The sequence below is a fragment of the Sphaerodactylus townsendi genome, linkage group LG01 (genome assembly GCF_021028975.2).
Source record: "Sphaerodactylus townsendi isolate TG3544 linkage group LG01, MPM_Stown_v2.3, whole genome shotgun sequence".
Classification (NCBI taxonomy): Eukaryota; Metazoa; Chordata; class Lepidosauria; order Squamata; family Sphaerodactylidae; genus Sphaerodactylus; species Sphaerodactylus townsendi.
In genome coordinates, this window is record NC_059425.1 from 5354773 (window position 1) to 5372377 (window position 17605).

At 52.2% G+C, this 17605-nt stretch overlaps 1 protein-coding gene across 1 annotated transcript in view; it reads right to left on the reverse strand.

Moving 5' to 3' along the window:
• Positions 1 to 17605, reverse strand: part of DCAF8 (DDB1 and CUL4 associated factor 8) — a 50704-nt gene that overhangs the window by 3998 nt on the left and 29101 nt on the right. The window contains 10 exon segments of the mRNA XM_048485647.1: positions 29 to 101; positions 8609 to 8719; positions 9212 to 9306; positions 9964 to 10011; positions 10013 to 10049; positions 10051 to 10097; positions 15671 to 15845; positions 15847 to 15953; positions 15955 to 16027; positions 16029 to 16347. Coding sequence (XP_048341604.1) covers positions 29 to 101; positions 8609 to 8719; positions 9212 to 9306; positions 9964 to 10011; positions 10013 to 10049; positions 10051 to 10097; positions 15671 to 15845; positions 15847 to 15953; positions 15955 to 16027; positions 16029 to 16347 — 1085 coding nt within the window.

Genomic DNA, 17605 nt, shown 5'->3' on the forward strand with positions numbered 1-17605 from the left:
AAGGAAGGAAGGAAGGAGGGCTCCTTACCAAGTGGGGAGGGCAGAACTTCTTCAGCACCCCCTGGCTCTCGTTCTCACTGATCTTCCGCTGGTCGTAAATCCTGCATCGAGACAAACAGGCGAGTCAGGTCTGAAGGCCCACACCCGACCCCCACTCCGCAGAGGGCAACAAACCACACATCAAACCAGTGGTGGGATCCAAACATTTTAGTAACAGGTTCCCATGGTGGTGGGATTCAAACTGTGGCGTAGCGCCAATGGGGCTGGGCGGGGCATGACGGGGCGTGGCTGGACATCCCGGGGCGGAGCATTCCTGGGCGGGGCTGTGGCAAGAACGCAGCCGCTGCGCCGGTCCTTGGGCAGGAAACGAATGCACGCAGGCGCAGGCTGCCACGCACGCCGGTGCACCTCCTGCTAGACTGCTTCAAGTCCTGCGCGCTACTGCTGAGAGGAGGGGCGGAACTAAGGCAAAAATCACGTGGCAAAATCACCCATTAGTCACCCCCTCTCGGCACACACAAATAATTAGTAACCTACTCTCGGGAACCTGTGAGAACCGGCTGGATCCCACCTCTGCATCAAACGCTTCTGACAGCACGACCCAGCGCCAGGGGGCCCTCCGAGGGGGAGGCGGCAGCGGTGTTGGGCCAGGGGTCCAGAGCCAAGAAGAGTCTGGATTTATACCCCCCCCCCCCTCTGTCCTGCAAGAAGCCTCAAAGCGGCTCACAAACTCCTTCCTTCCCTCTCCCCACAACAGACACCTCGTGAGGACAGGAGAGACTGAGAGAGTCCGGAGAGAACTGGGACCGGCCAAGCAGGCTTCATGGGGAGGAGTGGGGAGTGAATCCAGCTCACCAGATAAGCCTCGGCCACTCAGGTGGAGGAGTGGGGAGTCAAACCCAGTTCTCCAGATCAGAGTCCACCTGCTCAGGTGGAGGAGTGGGAGCAGCAGTGGCGTAGTGGCTAAGAGCAGTGGCTAAGAGCAGGTGCACTCTGATCTGGAGGAACCGGGTTTGATTCCCCGCTCTGCCGCCTGAGCTGCGGAGGCTTATCTGGGGAATTCAGGTTAGCCTGTACACTCCCACACATGCCAGCTGGGTGACCTTGGGCTAGTCACAGCTTCTCAGAGCTCTCTCAGCCCCACCCACCTCACAGGGTGTTTGTTGTGAGGGGGGAAGGGCAAGGAGATTGTCAGCCCCTTTGAGTCTCCTGCAGGAGAGAAAGGGGAGATATAAATCCAACTCTTCTTCTTCTTCTTCTTAACCGCTACACCGGGCTGACTCCATGAGGGAGCCGTGGGTTTGGTTCCCCAGCTCAGGAACATCAGGAGGGCAGCAAGGGCTGCAGCCGGGAAACAGCCCAGAGAGAGCCCCACGCAGCCAAGCCGAAGGCACGCAACCCCCCCCCCCCCGACGACAGGCCTGCCAAGAAGGGGCCCTTCCCCTAATGGTACCCCCCCACACACAAACACATTCTTCAGCGCCAGGCACAGGCAGACGCTCCAGCACAAGGTCCACAGAACGGGGGGCTCTGGGGGCCAGAATGGGACACTGGGTTTGCCCCAAGAATCTCTTCTCGTCACTGAAATGGAAAGCACCCCAGGATGGGTTGTGGCCCCCCTGAAGGCCATGCAGACGGTCTTTGCAGGGCTTCCACTCCCAGCCAAGCTTCCAGTAAAAGCATACTCCCTACTATTCTGGGATGTGATTTCTCATAAGAACACAAGAACGAGCCTGCTGGATCAGACCAGAGTCCATCTAGTCCAGCTCTCTGCTCCTCGCAGTGGCCCACCAGGTGCCTTTGGGGGCTCCCATGCAGGAGGTGAACGCAACGGCCTGCTGCTGCTGCTGCTCCCGAGCACCTGGTCTGTTAAGGCATTTGCAACCTCAGATCAAGGAGGATCAAGATTGGTCGCCATAGATCGACTTCTCCTCCATCAATCTGTCCAAGCCCCTTTTAAAGCTATCCAGGTGAGTGGCCATCACCACCTCCTGTGGCAGCATGTTCCAAACACCAATCACACGTTGTGTGAAGAAGCGTTTCCTTTTATTAGTCCTAATTCTTCCCCCCAGCATTTTCAGTGGATGCCCCCTGGCTCTAGTCTTGTATCTCGCAGGGCTTGTCCCAGGGCTCTGCAGGAGCTCAAAGGACCAGAGCTCTAGAGAAGGTCGATGCAGGTGAGCTGGCCCCGGCGGGCGCCGCAGAGGCTTCAGAAATAGCCTTGCCGGAAGAGAACTCGCCCTGTCCATCTGCAGGGCCCCCAAGCGCCTGGCCGTCGGCCCTGGAAAGCACCGTGCCCAAGAGAAGGGCTGTCGTTTCAGGGGCGCCTGTCGAGGGGAGTGCTGAGTCTTCACAGCAGAAGGGAGAGGGTGAAGGCCTCCTGACTCCTCCTGACTCACTCTTCAGGCCTTCCTCAAAGGAATCAGGAGATGGAACGACAGATGCCGGCCCGAGAAGCCCCCAGAACCAGCCTCACTTGAGGTGGCCCCGGGGTTGGAGCAGCGTCTCAGGGGGAAATTGGGAGCCAGCAGAAGCTGATGTTAGGAGGCCAGAGACGTCCTGTGGCTGGAAGAGCCCAGTGGAGGCTGGTGTTGCATGAAAAGACTCCTTCTTCTCCCACCATTCCGGAGTCCTTGTCTTCAGACTGAAGGGGAGCATCAGGCAGAGTGAGGAGACATCCTATGGCCACAGGGGGCGCCGTGGAGCAAGCGCAGCCCATGCGTTTGTGGCTCTGGAGGAACTGCTAGAGTCTCTGAGGTGCAGCCAGCCGTCCAACTGGTCCAGCTTCCCGTCTCACAGTAGCCAGCCAGCTACCCTAGAGGGCCAGAGATAGGCCAGAGAGGCCGAGGCCTTCTCCTGAGGTTGCCTCCCAGTACTGGGACTCAGGCTGCCTCTGAACGAGGAGGTTCTCTTGAGTCACCGTATGATCCAGGGTTGGCCATGCTGGCAGGGGCTGATGGGAATTGTAGTCCACGAACATCTGGAGCACCATAGGCTGGCCACCCTCCATCAATCTAATACCCTTTTAAAGCTGTGCATGCGAGAGGCCATCACTAGGTCCCGTGGCAGCAAATTCTAACCACTTGCTGCGTGGAAAAAAATGTCTTCCCTTTCGTCTGTCCTGATGCTCCCGTCTATCACCTTAATGGGGGGCTCCCGTGGTCCAGAATTTGGGGAGAGAGGGGGAAAGCCCTCTCGGTCCACCCTGTGCATAATTTCGCACCCAGCTCTCACGTCCTCCCCCCACCCCCTTAAAACTGGGGAGCCCCAGATTCTTCAGCCTCCTCTCCTGGGGGGGAGATGATTCAACCTCCAGCCCCTCCCCAAATCCCCTCGGCTGCTCCCTCTCTCCAGCTCTGCAGTGCCCTGTTTAAGAGACAGTGACTCCAACTGTGCGGAATTTTCCAAATGAGGCCACACCACAGATCTATCTATACAGGGGGATTACAGCATCGGCTGCCTTATTTTCAACCCCTCTCCTCATAATCCCCAGCCCAGGGGCGGCCTCCCCCACCCCGGGTTGGCACTTTCATAGAACACACCACCTTCAGAAGCCCAAGGCCGGCTCCCCACTTGATCACATCCCGCGCAGACCCCATTAGCCTGCGTGTGTTGAGCGTGGGAGTATTTGGGGCAACGCGCTCACCTGACGCTTGTCAGCACGGGTCTGACGCGCACAGAAATTATTCATACAAAGATGGCTCCTATTTGTACAATACTGGGACCGTCTCAAACCAGAGGAGCCCGTGCGGCCTTTGGGAACTGTCATGCGGAGACCTCCGCTTTAAGGCAGTCAATATTTGGACAATATTACAATTGGACAATATTACGAAGATGTTTTTCTACTTGTTTGGACATGGGTTTTGTAACAGAAAGAAGGGCGTCACATGTTATTAAATAATTTTTTTAAAACACACATAAAAACTCCCATGTGCCATCATGCTGTTGCCCCCTCAACCCCATCGGCGTTCTCCACAGGCAGCAGCCGGTGCTTTCACCACCACAGATAATTTTGAGTGCTCTGCAAACTTGGGTCACTCCTGAGCTCACCTCCTCCAGACCCCGTCCACCGGCCCCAGGACTGACCCCGGGAGTCCCCACTGCTGACTTCTCCCCACATCTGGAGCAGAGGAGTCAGCCTTGTCAGAGGAAGCCTGCGGTGGGTCTCTGAGCTCCTTTTAAATCTCTCAGAGGAGGCGGAGGAGCAAGGCAGACATGATCAGGACACACACACACACACCCAGTCCGTAATTCTGGTTTTTTCCCCTCCAGCGACCAACATCCTTAGCGACCTTGCCAGCAATCCAGCAGCAGACGTAAGAGGGGCAGGGATGTGCAACCAAAAATTCCTGGAGGGAGGGGAGGGTCAGAGGGAGCCCTGGGAGGGGCAGGCCTTCCTCCGCCGGCCTGGGCTGCCCCCCGCGTAAGAAGTCTCGTTGCCACCATCTTGGAGAACTCCAAGTAGAAGCATTCGACCTAAAATGGGGGAGCTAGAGTACAGAGTTTTGAAGGAGGACTTTGATATAGTGGGCATTACAGAGACATGGTGGAATGAGGAGAACCAGTGGGATGCTGTTATACCAGGCAACAGGCTCTATAGGAAGGATAGCACAGGGCGCATTGGGGGTGGAGTTGCCCTTTACATCAAAGGGCATAGTATCACATAAAATAGACAATGCAAAGGGAGCTGGTTCCCCTACAGAATCACCTAATGGATATCAATACCAGGTCTGAAGGACAGTTTAATATTAGAATATATTATCGCCCCCCAGACCAAAAGTGCACAAGAGGATTCTGAGATGGAAAAAAAGAAATTAGAGAGGCCAACAAAACAAAATGTAGTGGTAATGGGTGATTTTAACTATCCCCATATAAACTGGAAAAAATGCATGTTCAGGTCATAGTAAGGAGAGAGCATTCCTGGATATGCTAAATGACTGTGGCTTAGAGCAGATGGTTGTGGAACCAACCAGGGGAGAGGTGATCCTAGATCTAATTCTATGTGGGACCCAGGACCTGGTGCAGGAAGTCAGTGTTGTTGAGCCGATAGGGAAAAGCGACCACAATGCTGTCAGATTCAGTATCTCAGCATGCGAACAAGTGGCAACTACTAATGTAGTTACATTACCGCTTCAGAAAGGGAAATTTCTCTCAAAGATGAGGGGATAGTCTTGGGAAGCTGAAAGGGAAAATCAAGAGAGTCAAAACTGTCCAGGATGCTTGAGGTTATTTAAAACACAGTAATAAAAGCTCAGCTGGAATGTGTCTCCACAGGTTAGAAAAGGCAGCACCCAGTCCAAAAGCCACCATGGTTAACAAGAGAGGTTGAGGAAATTATCAGAAAAAAGAAAATGTCTTTTCGAAAATGGAAGTCCAGTTTGGCTGATGAAGAATATGAGAGGGAACACAAATGGTGGCAAAAGAGAAGCAAGTTAGCTGTAAGGAGGCAAAAGATTATGAGAGCATGGCTGCGCGAACATCAAGACCAGCAACAAACAGTTCTTCAAGTACATCAAAAGCAGGAAGCCAGCAAAGGAAGCGGTAGGCCCACGTTAGATGACAAAGGAACAAAGGGTGTGCTAAGATGGCAGGGAGATTGCAGAGAAGCTGAATGAATTCTTTGCATCTGTCTTCACCTAAGAGGAGGTGAGGAACATTCCTGCACCTGAACCAAGCTTCTTGGAGGCTTAATCCGAGGGAACTAGCGAAGATAGTGGTAGACAAGGAAGAAGTTCTGGCAGCCATTGATAAACTGAATGTTACCAAATCCCCTGGCCCAGATTGCATTCACCCAAGAGTTCTTAAAGAGCTCAAGCATGAAATTGCTGATCTTCTCACTTTAATATGCAACTTATCCCTGAAATCAGGCTCCATCCCTGAAGACTGGAAGATGGCCAATGTCACACCAATCTTTAAGAAAGGATCTAGGGGACCCGAAATTACAGGCCAGTCAGTTTTGACATCTGTTCCTGGTAAATTAGTAGAATCTATCATTAAAGATACAATTATAAAACATGTAGAAAAGCAAGACCTGCTGAGAAAGAGTCAGCATGGCTTTTGCAGAGGCAAATCCTGTCTTACAAACTTACTAGAGTTCTTTGAGGGTGTAAACAGGCATGTGGACAGGGGTGAACCCGTGGACATTGTCTACTTGGATTTCCAAAAGGCTTTTGACAAAGTTTCTCACCAGAGACTGTTGAGAAAACTCAGCAATGAAGGAATAAGAGGGGAAGTCCTCCTATGGATTAAAAACTGGTTGAGAAACAGGAAACAAAGAGTGGGTGTAAATGGGAAGTTCTCACAATGGAGAGATGTCGGGAGTGGTGTCCCCCAAGGATCCGTTTTGGGACCAGTGCTCTTTAACCTATTCATAAATGACCTGGAAGTAGAGGTGGGTAGCGTGGTGGCCAAGTTTGCAGATGATACCAAATTATGTAGGGTGGTGAGAACCACAAAGGATTGCGAAGAGCTCCAAGCAGACCTTGATAAATTAGGTGAGTTGGCTCAGAAATGGCAAATCCAGTTCAATGCCCCAAAATGTAAAGTGATGCACATAGGGGCAAAAAATCCAAACTTCACATACACGCTACTGGGGTCAGTGCTATCAGTCACAGACCAGGAAAGGGATTTAGGCGTCTTAGTTGATAGTTCCATGGGAATGTCAACTCAATGCATGGCAGCTGTAAAAAAGGCAAACTCTATGCTGGGGATCATTAGGAAAGGAATTGATAATAAAAACTGCAAAGATTGTCATGCCCTTATATAAAGCATTGGTCGCGGCCGCGCAGGAGTACTGTGTCCAGTTCTGGTCGCCGCATCTCAAAAAAAGGATATTGAGGAGATAGAAAAAGTGCAGAGAAGGGCAACAAGGATGATTGAGGGACTGGAGCACCTTCCCTATGAGGAGAGGCTGCAGCGTTTGGGACTCTTTAGTTTGGAGAAGGAGGCTGAGGGATATGATTGAAGTCTACAAAATTATGCATGGGGTAGAATGTTGACAGAGAAATTTTTCTCTCTTTCTCACAATACTAGAACAGGGGACATCCGTTGAAGAAATGCTGGGGAAGAATTAGGACTAATAAAAGGAAACACTTCTTCACGCAACGTGTGATTGGTGTTTGGAATATGCTGCCACAGGAGGTGGTGATGGCCACTAACCTGGATAGCTTTAAAAGGGGCTTGGACAGATTTGTGGAGGAGAAGTCAATTTATGGCTACCAATCTTGATCCTCTTTGATCTGAGATTGCAAATGCCTTAACAGAACAGGTGATCGGGAGCAACAGCCGCAGAAGGCCATTGCTTTCACATCCTACATGTGAGCTCCCAAAGGCACCTGGTGGGCCACTGCGAGTAGCAGAGAACTGGACTAGATGGACTTTGGTCTGATCCAGCTGGCTTGTTCTTATGTTCTTATGTTCCAAGGGAGGGAGGAGGTCTGGGGGTCTCTCTGGCCACCTGTAGAGGCCTGAACCCAGCGGGACACAGAGCGGCTCCAGCAACTCTTCCTCCAAAGCAGCTACTGCTGCAGGGCAGTAACGGCCTCTTGGGACGGTCATGTCTCAGCCGAGGTCCACGTGGGGATCCTGGAGGGCTCCTGTCCATCCCCTTGACCTGGGCGCACACTCAGGAAGCAGACGTCTTGATAGCTCAGCTGAGCCCCGGTGGGGGCTTCTTTTGGCCTGGCCTCTTGCGCTGCCCGTTCTTCTTCTCCTCACTCTTCCAGCTGTTGTTCGCAGAAAGCTGTGGAAGTGTGCCCGATGCAGAACAAGGGAGGACACGGCCTGGGGCATCTCCATTATGTTCGCTCAGCCTCAAGGAGGGAGGGAGGGAAGGAGGGCCCGGCCCACTCCAGGATACCTTCCTCCCCTGACGGAGACACGAGCGCACACCCCCAGCCAAGCAGAGCGGTGAGCACAGAAGAGCCAGGGGGAGCCGAGCCGTCTGCCCTGGTCCAGGAGAAGGTCCCCCCCTCAGGGGCACAGAAGAGGCGGGACGGCACCGCACCATAAAAGTGCAGAAATGAGAGTCTGAATTGCATTCAGCAACTGATGCTTGGACAGAGAAAGAGAGACAGGAGGTTTGGGGGCTCCTCCTCCAGGGCTCGGGGGGGGAGAGAGAGAAGATGATCTGGGAAGATCTGTATATGCTCCCCTTAGCAGGAGGAAGTAGGGAGGTTTTCCAGGGCCACTCAAGGCACAGTACACTGCAGGAACACACACAGGGAGCTCTCGGTGCAGCTGCCCCCCGAAATAAGTTCCCCAAGGATGGGAAGGGCCCTCTGGACTTGGGTACTGCAGGGAACCACCACACAATCCCGCAAAGGAGGCAAAACCAGATCCCTGTGAGAGCTGTCCTGCCAGAGGACCTGGTTTGTGCCTCCCATTCGTAGCGAGTGCAAAGCTCCCCAGCACAGCCCCTGTTCTCCCCCCGCCCCCTGCCGCCCATGCCAGGCAACTAGAATTGGCTCCAAAAAATCCCTTTGGATCCTCCTCTTCCCCCAGCGTGGCCCGTTCTGCTTGCAGGTTTCCCAGGCTCATCACCAAACAACAGAGGGAACCATCTGGGACTGTTTCTGCCCCCCCCCCCCCGCCAAAGGCCCCAGCTCACCGGACGTATTCATCTCTGCCCCCCACAGCAAACTGGTGCGTGTTGGAGGGGTTCACGTAGATGGTGTAGAGGCCCACCTTCTTCTCCTTCTCTTTCGTCACCACCAGTTTCCTACAAGGAAGCACAAAGGAAGGCAGGAGCTGGTGCTCGGCAGCTCCACGGGCCCCCCAGACCCCTCGCAGGCCGCCTCTGACACTCCCACCCACACTGGGGAGAAGGAAACCTCAGCACACGGCCCGGCCAGAAGGAGAGGCAGCCAGGAGCCGCCCAGAGAACTCGGGGGCAAAGCCCCCCAGCACCCCCACAGAAAAACACACAGCCCACCCAACACTTGGAGACTCTGGATACTGGGGAAGACGTGAATTCTGAGATGCACTGCTTCAGGGAGGCCGCTCTAGTCACCAAGGCACAAAGACTCTCTTGACCTCCCCCCCCCCCCAGGAAGGCAGTTGGGGCCACCACGAGCCCAGAGTGGAAACTGGGGGCCAGGGTGCTGCTACTGCTCCTAGCCCCCCACCCACTGCAGCGGTGCAATCATCCACAGGCGGGGGGGGGGGGCGCAGGGGACCCCCTGGCCCACAAACAGCCCCAACCATCACTTACGAAGCAGGCCGGTCTTGTCTCAGGTCAATGGTGAAGACGACGGCATCTTCGCCAGCAGACAGGAAAGTGCACGGAGAATCCGGCTCAAGGGCCAGCTGGAAGACAGGCGGGCAGGCAAGAGGGTGAGCGCAGGGGCTCCAAAGAACCCCTCTGGCCAAAACTCCCTCTGGGGTGGGGGCGAGCAAAAGGGACCCCAAGGGAAGCCACAGAGTGCCCCGGGCTTGCTGAAGGGACACACCCTGTGGGGGAGGGGGCAGTGAAAACTCCTCTGTGGCAGGCTGTCTTAGGGCCACTCTTCCAGCTCCGGCCCTGCTGGATGCAGGAAATGCAAGGCTGTTGCGAAGGGCCCGCAGATTCACACCCTTCCAACTCCCATCTGGTTTGTGTGCCCCTAAAGGGTTCCTGTTTATTTGGGAGGAAGGCTCCAGGAAGGCTGCTCTCACTCTGGCTCCCCCCTCACCCCAGAACTAATCCTGTTTTCTGGATGACACCAGGTGGAAACCTCCCCCACCCACCCACACCCGTCCACAAACGTTTTGGCTTTTGTACCTATCACTTTACACAGAGAAGGAAACTGTGAGTTGGTACGGTTCAGTGCCGAAGCATTTTGTGTGAGTGTCGGCTCATTCCGGCGCCACACAGTGGCAGAGCAGCTCGATAGGCAGGCAGGCAGGCAGGCAGTGTGGAAGTACAGCCGCTAGAAGCCCCCTCCCCCCCATGGACCCTCTCCCCGCTGGCTGCCGAGGACTCACTTTGTGTCTTGGCCAATGCCCTAGGCCACCCGCTTGTGAGCTGCTTGCAGCACTGGGTGGCAGCTCAACCACCCACCTGGCATTGAGGCGCACATGGCGATGGTCGAGTCTCCGCTGTTGGGGAGGAATTTCGCCTGGGAGAAGAGGAACAAACGTCAGCCTCGGAAGCAGCCGGTTGGCGAGCGCCCCCTCCACGCTAGCTTCCTGTTCCAAGGGAGGGGGGCAACGTGTTGCCATTTTGGCTCCCGAGGAAGGACCACGACACAACCGTGAGGACAGACGCCCCTTTGTGGCTTCTGCTCAGGGACTTCTAAGGGGCGACCAAAGAAGAGATGGGGAGGCCAAGAACAAAATGCCCCCTCTGTCCTTGCTTTTGATCTTTCCAATAGAGAAAATGGAAATGGGGGGGGGGGCACTCTCACGAAACATTCTTTTTTGGAGTAAAGCAAAGTTTTGCTTGCTCTCAATGCATGGAGTTTTAGAAACACACACAGAGAGAAAAAGGTGGAAAGAGGTTTTCCCTGAGCACTTAAATTTTTTTTCAGTTGAAAAAATGGGAAAATTTAGAGAAGCATAAAAAAAAAACTGGAGTATTTTGTGGGGTTTTCGAGGGCTCAGCAGCGGCGTGTTCCGATAGCATTTTTCTCTGGCGTTTCACCTGCATCTCGGCTGGCAGCTAATACCATAGATGTCGGACAAAGAGGATAGTGAAATATTCGAACAAAAAACACCATTCCTGGCTCGCCAGCCGGGACACCTGTAGCCAATACTGGCCAGCACCTTCAAACGCTTCCGCGCAAAAAGGGTGCAATGCGAACAAAGATATGCAACTTTTTCTCTTGTTGAAGGAGAAAAGCTTCCAAATGTACAGTAGAAAAACAATTAAATGCAATTTAAAATTTAGGGAGTGCTATTTATATATAGTGTGTGTGTTTTGAAGAACAATTTAAGCATTTTTTTAATTTAATAAGCAATTAGGCAGGTAGTCTGTCTAGTCTAGTGTGACTCTCTCCTAGAGCTTCTGTCCAAATATTTTCTTTTGTTAACTAATCTATTTGTTTTCCATCTTTAATTTTTCCTCCCTCTCAGATTGCAAAAATTAACCACGCGTGGGCAACGAGAGCCTCAGGGGCTGCAGAACGCAACTCCCCCTCACATTTACTTGCAATTTTTCTTATAGGAAACGGAGACATTTATGTATTGTCAAAGGCTTTCACGGCCAGAATCACTGGGGTGTTGTGGGGTTTCCAGGTTGTATGGCCGTGATCCAACAGCATTTTCTCCCTATTGCAGGGGTCTGCAACCTGCGGCTCTCCAGATGTTGATGGACTACAATTCCCATCAGCCCCTGCCAGCATGGCCAATTGGTACTGTCACAAATATTACACCCATGCGTACTCCAATATTTGGCTACAATAGATTTTATCTTTCCACTCAGCTCAGTATATTCAAATGACATATGAATCCTCTGTGAATTCTGTTTCACTCTAGGGGTGAATATAGCGTAAGAAAAAACAGTTGTGCTCCTAGAGGAGCAAGGAAAAAGAATACTTTGTACAACAATTGTAAGTGCATATGGGAGGGTTCTTTGGGTTTTGTTAGTATATGAAAATGAAAGGATTAGATAGACTTTTATATATTAACACTTGTATTTGTACATTTCAGATTGGCTTGACAAAGGACTGCCGAAATAAAAACCTAATCTAGAGGTTTTATAGCCATACCTGACTGTGTACTTACCCAAAATGTGTTTGTATGTTTGTGATAGAAAGATAAGAACATAATAAGAACATAAGAACAAGCCAGCTGGATCAGACCAAAGTCCATCTAGTCCAGCTCTCCTTACTGCACCATGCAGTGGCCCACCAGGTGCCTTTGGGAGCTCACATGTAGGATGTGAACGCAATGGCCTTCTGCGGCTGTTGCTCCCGATCACCTGGTCTGTTAAGGCATTTGCAATCTCAGAGGATCAAGATTGGTAGCCATAAATTGACTTCTCCTCCACAAAATCTGTCCAAGCCCTTTTAAAGCTATCCAGGTTAGTGGCCATCACCACCTCCTGTGGCAGCATTATTCCAAACACCAATCTGCGTTGAGTGAAGAAGTGTTTCCTTTATTAGTCCTAATTCTTCCCCAGCATTTTCAATGGATTGCCCTGGTTCTGGTATTGTGAAAGGAAATTTCTCTCGTCAGCATTTTCTGCCCATGCATAATTTTGTAGACTTCAATCATATCCCCCTCAATAGCCTCCTCTCCAAACTAAAGAGTCCCAAACGCTGCAGCCTCTCCTCATAGGGAAGATTATCCAGTCCTCAATCATCCTTGTTGCCCTTCTCTGCACTTTTCTATCTCTTCAATATCCTTTTTTGAGATCGGTGACCAGAACTGGACCCAGTGCTCAAGTGCGGTCGCACCACTGCTTTATAAAGGGCATGACAATCTTTGCAGTTTTATTATCAATTCCTTTCCTAATGATCCCCAGCATAGAGTTTGCCTTTTCACAGCTGCCATGCATTGAGTTGACATTCCCATGGAACTATCAACTAAGACGCCTACAAATCCCTTTCCTGGTCATGTGACTGATAGCACTGACCCTGTGGCGTCGTATGTGAAGTTTGGATTTTTTTGCCCTGTGTGCATCACTTTACATTTTGCTACATTGAACTGCATTGCCATTTCTGAGCCCACTCACCTAATTTATCAGATTCGCTTGGAGCTCAACCGCAATCGCTTTATTGGTTCTCACCACCCTACATAATTTGGTATCATCTGCAAACTTAGCCTGCACGCTACCCACCTACTTCCAGGTCATTTTATGAATAGGTTAAAGAGCACTGGTCCCAAAGCGGATCCTTGGGGACACCACTCCGACATCTCTCCATTGTGAGAACTTCCCATTTACACTTACTCTTTGTTTTCTGTTTCTCAACCAGTTTTTTAATCCATAGGACTTCCCTTATTCCTTCATTAACGAGTTTTCTCAGCAGTCTCTGGTGAGGAACTTTGTCAAAAGCCTTTTGGAAATCAGTAGACAATGTCCACCCGGTTCACCCCTGTCCACATGCCTGTTTACACCCTCAAAGAACTCTAGTAAGTTTGTAAGACAGGATTTGCCTCTGCAAAGCCATGCTGACTCTTTCTCAGCGAGTCTTGCTTTCTATGTTTTATAATTTTTATCTTTAATGATAGATTCTACTAATTTACCAGGAACAGATGTCAAACTGACTGGCCTGTAATTTCGGGTCCCCTAGAACCTTTCTTAAAGAGTGGTGTGTCATTAGCCATCTTCCAGTCTTCAGGGATGGAGCCTGATTTCAGGGATAAGTTGCATATTAAAGTGAGAAGATCAGCAATTTCATGCTTGAGCTCTTTAAGAACTCTTGGGTGTGAATGCCAATCTGGGCCAGGGGATTTGGTAACATTTAGTTTATCAATGGCTGCCAGAACTTCTTCCTTGTCTACCACTATCTTCGCTAGTTCCTCGTTAAGCCTCCTGTAAACTTGGTTCAGGTGCAGGAATGTTCCTCACCTCCTCTTGGGTGAAGACAGATGCAAAGAATTCATTCAGCTTCTCCTGCAATCTCCTGCCATCTTTAGCACACCTTTGTTCCTTTGTCATCGCGAATATAAAGCTTCCCTTGCTGGCTTCACCTGCTTTTGATGTACTTGAAGAACGACGATTGTTGCTGGTCTTGATGTTAAGCCATCGTTCCTCATAATCCTTTTTTTGCCTCCCTTACGAAAGCCTAACTTGCTTCTCTTTGCCACCATTTGTGTTCCCTCTTATTCTTCATCCAGCCAGAAGCTGGACTTCCATTTTCAAAAGACATTTTCTTTTCTGATAATTTCCTCAACCTCTCTTGTTAGCTAACCATGGTGGCTTTCTTTTGGACTGGGTGCTGCCTTTTCTAACCTGTGGAACACATTCCAGCTGAGCTTTTATTACTGTGTTTTTAAATAACCTCCAAGCATCCTGGACAGTTTTGACTCTCTTGATTTTCCCTTTCAGCTTCCCGCCGCATATCCCTCGCATCTTTGAAACCCTTTCTGAAGAGCGTCCATGTAACTACATTAGTAGTTGCCGCGGTATGCTGAGATGCTGAATCTGACAACATTGTGGTCGCTGTTCCCTATCGACTCAACAACACTGACTTCCACCACCAGGTCTAGATTGCCGTTAGATCGGTCCTCCCTGGTTGGTTTTCCACAACCATCTGCTCTAAGCCACAGTCATTTAGCATATCCAGGAATGCTCTCTCATCGCCCACTATGACCTGAACCGCATTTTTCTCCGGTTTATATGGGGATAGTTAAAACCTTCACCCATTACTTCACTATACATTTTGTTTTTGTTGGCCCCTCTTCTAATTTGCTTTTTTTCCATCTCCGAATCCTTCTGCAGTGCATCTTTTCTGGTCTGGAGGGACGATTAAATATATTCCTAATATTAATGTCCTTCACACCTGGTATTGATATCCCACAGTGAATTTCTGTAGGGGAACCAAGCTCTACTGCATTGTCATATTTTTATGTGATACTATGCTCTCTTTGATGATGTAAAGGGGCACCCAGCTCCACACTTTGCTCTTCCCTGTCCTATCCTCTTCCTATAGAGCCTGCTTAGCCTGGTATAACAGCATCCCACTGGTTCTCCCTCGTTCCACCATATCTCTGTAATGCCCACTTTATATTAAAGTCCCTCCTTCTAAAACTCATGGTACTCCTAGCTCCCCATTTTAGGTCGAGATAGCTTCTATTTTATTGCCAGCATGGGGAACACCTGTATACTCCTATCTCTGTCCTTAACCTGGGATTTGTAATGGCCTTTACCCTCCAAGTCTTTTGTAGACACTCATCTCCTTTTGTCACATTTGGCACATTGCTATGTTCCATAAGCTTGTATGTGGTTGGATTTAGAAAAAACCTCCCCCTCTCTGTCTGCATCCCCATAGATACTGTATTCGAACCGAAGTCACCTCGAAGCTCCTGTAGAGCTTTCCCCAGTGATCAGTTTAAAAGCTGGTTCCTGCCACCTTTTTTTAATGTTGGCTGCCAGCAATGCCTGAGTTCCTCTTTGGATTTAAGATGAAGCCCGTACCGCTTGTACAGGCCTCCGCCTTGTCCCAAAAGGTTCCCCAAAGGTTCCTGACAAATCCTGAAACCCTCTGCCTCCATACACCACCTTCTCATCCGCGCCATTTGGGAGACCCACTGTATCTCCCATGGTCTTTAAGCTGCTTTCGCCTCCCCTTGGCGATGGGGCGGGTAGCATTTCTGAGAATGCCACCTTGGAGGTCCTGGACTTCAACCTGTTTCCTAGCAGCCTAAGTTTAGCTTCCAGAACCTCCCGGCTACATTTCCCAATGTCGTTGGTGCCAATATGGACCACAACTGCTGACTCCACCCCAGCACTGTCTAAAAGCCTATCTAGACGATAATGTTGAAATGATATTCACCTAGTGAGTTGGAGTACGTATGGGTGTAATATTTGTGACAGTACCTGTTGTACACCTGCCTTGATTATTAGCATGGCCAATTGGCATGGCAGGGGCTGATGGGATTTGTAGTCCATCGACATCTGGAGAGCCGTGGGTTGCAGACCCCTGCAACAGAAGCTCCCACTGTGACCCATCAGGCCCCCCCTCCTCCAGATGGTTGCACAGACCTGAAGGAATGACAGGGAGGGCTGCCATCTCTCTCCACTCACCTGGAACACGTTGCTCTTATGGCCGCTCTCAAATTCCAGCACCGGCTTCCTGCGGACCCAGTCCCAAACCACCACCTTCCGGTCGTCGCTGCCGCTCGCCAGCCACGATCCGCGCTGGTTAAAGTGCAAGGTGTTCACGCAGCCGCTGTGGCACTCCAGGCCGTACTGCAGGCGGACGCTGCACGAAGACCCGGGCCCCGCAGGCCTCGTGCAGGAAGCGGGAGCTGCAGCCCAGCTCCCTCTCCCGCAGGGCCCGCCCGGCTCGCCAGTGCGGCAGCGCCAGGAGCCGTCGCCTCCGAGGCCATCCAGTCCCTCCAGGGCCGCTGCGTCGCGTCGAGGTCGGTCGGTCGAGGCGCTGCGCTGCACTCGCCGGTGGGAATGCTGCACCTCTACTTCGAGGTCCTCCTCTTCCTCCTCCTCCTCCTCCTCTTCCTCCTCCTCGTCCGAGTGAGAGCGATCGTAGGTCCGGCTCTCCTCCGTGATGGAGTAGTGGCCGGTATCGTCCATGCTGTCGGAGTCCTTCTCCTCCGCGGAGCTCTCCGGGTAGGCGCGGTTGGGGGCCCCCTCGTCCCCGGTGAGGCTCAGGCTGAGGTCGGAAGCCCCCACTTCCACGCCGGAGGAAGACTCCTGCCCCTCGGTGGCACCAGACATTTCCTCTGGGCTACTGGACAAGCTTCCTGGGCAGCACAAAACCACAAGGCAGCCAGTGACGACCCGCCCCGTTCTCACAGGGCTCTCAGCCGCCGGCGGCAGGACCCCTTCCTTCCTCCCGGCCAATGGCTCCAGGCCTGCTTTCTGGGTACGTGGGGGGAGCCACTGCTTTGGCCATGGGGGGGGGGAGGTTTGAGGCTCCAGCCCCAGCTGGCACACAAGAGGGGGCCTGACTGGCCCTTCAGGGCCCTGGGCAGATTCCCACTGGGCCCGGCGTGCCCAGGCAGCGCCCTTTGCCTCCAGCGCTCGTGCAGCCACCATCAGGGACTGCAAGAGCTTGGCCATTACTCATCCCCACGGCCCCTGGAGCCCCACTCGGGCCCACCTGGCTCAGCTTCCCCCGGGGCGGCTTCAGCATCTGACCCACCCCATGGGGCAGAGACCCCCTCCAAAACTGTAGCTCCTCCCCTCCCAGAGATCTGTCTCCAAGCCACATTTTGCCACCCAAAGCTCAGTCTGGCAATTTTTTCTTCCCCAAAGTTGAGGACAGAAAAATCTCTGGTTGTTGTGGGTTTTCCGGGCTGCGTGGCCGTGGTCTGGTGGATCTTGTTCCTAACGTTTCGCCTGCATCTGTGGCTGGCATCTTCAGAGGTGTATCACAGAAGGAAGTCTGTTACACAAAACGTTAGGAACAAGATCTACCAGACCACCGGCTCCCGAAAGCCCACTTCTTCCAGTCCCGCCGATGAAGCCGACAAGACAGAAAGATCTCCGTTTGCATCGGTGTCCAGAAGGGCAAGAGAATCAGGCTCTTCCGTCCATTTGGGGGGGGGCACGGGGGCCTCACGTTTGCCAACATGCACAGAACTGGACTGGGAGCCCAGGCACACGCAGGGAATCTTGGCACCCCAAAGGATTTGAGAAAAGAGGCCATGCAGCAGAGGATCAGTGGCCCGGCGAGGCTGTGCTGCCAGCACCGTTTTGCCAGTTCGCTCTGGGGACGAAGGGAATCCACACCACAGGAAGAAAAAGAAGAAGAGTTTCGATTTACACCCCCCCCCCTTTTCTCTCCTGTAAGGAGACTCAAAGGGGCTTACAAACCCCTTTCCCTTCCGCCGCCCACAACAAACACCCTGTGAGGTGGGTGGGGCTGAGAGCTCCGAAGAACTGTGACTAGCCCAAGGTCGCCCAGCTGGCGTGTGTTGGAGTGCGGAAACACATCTGGTTCACCAGATAAGTCTCCACAGCTCAAGTGGCAGAGCGGGGAATCAAACCCAATTCCTC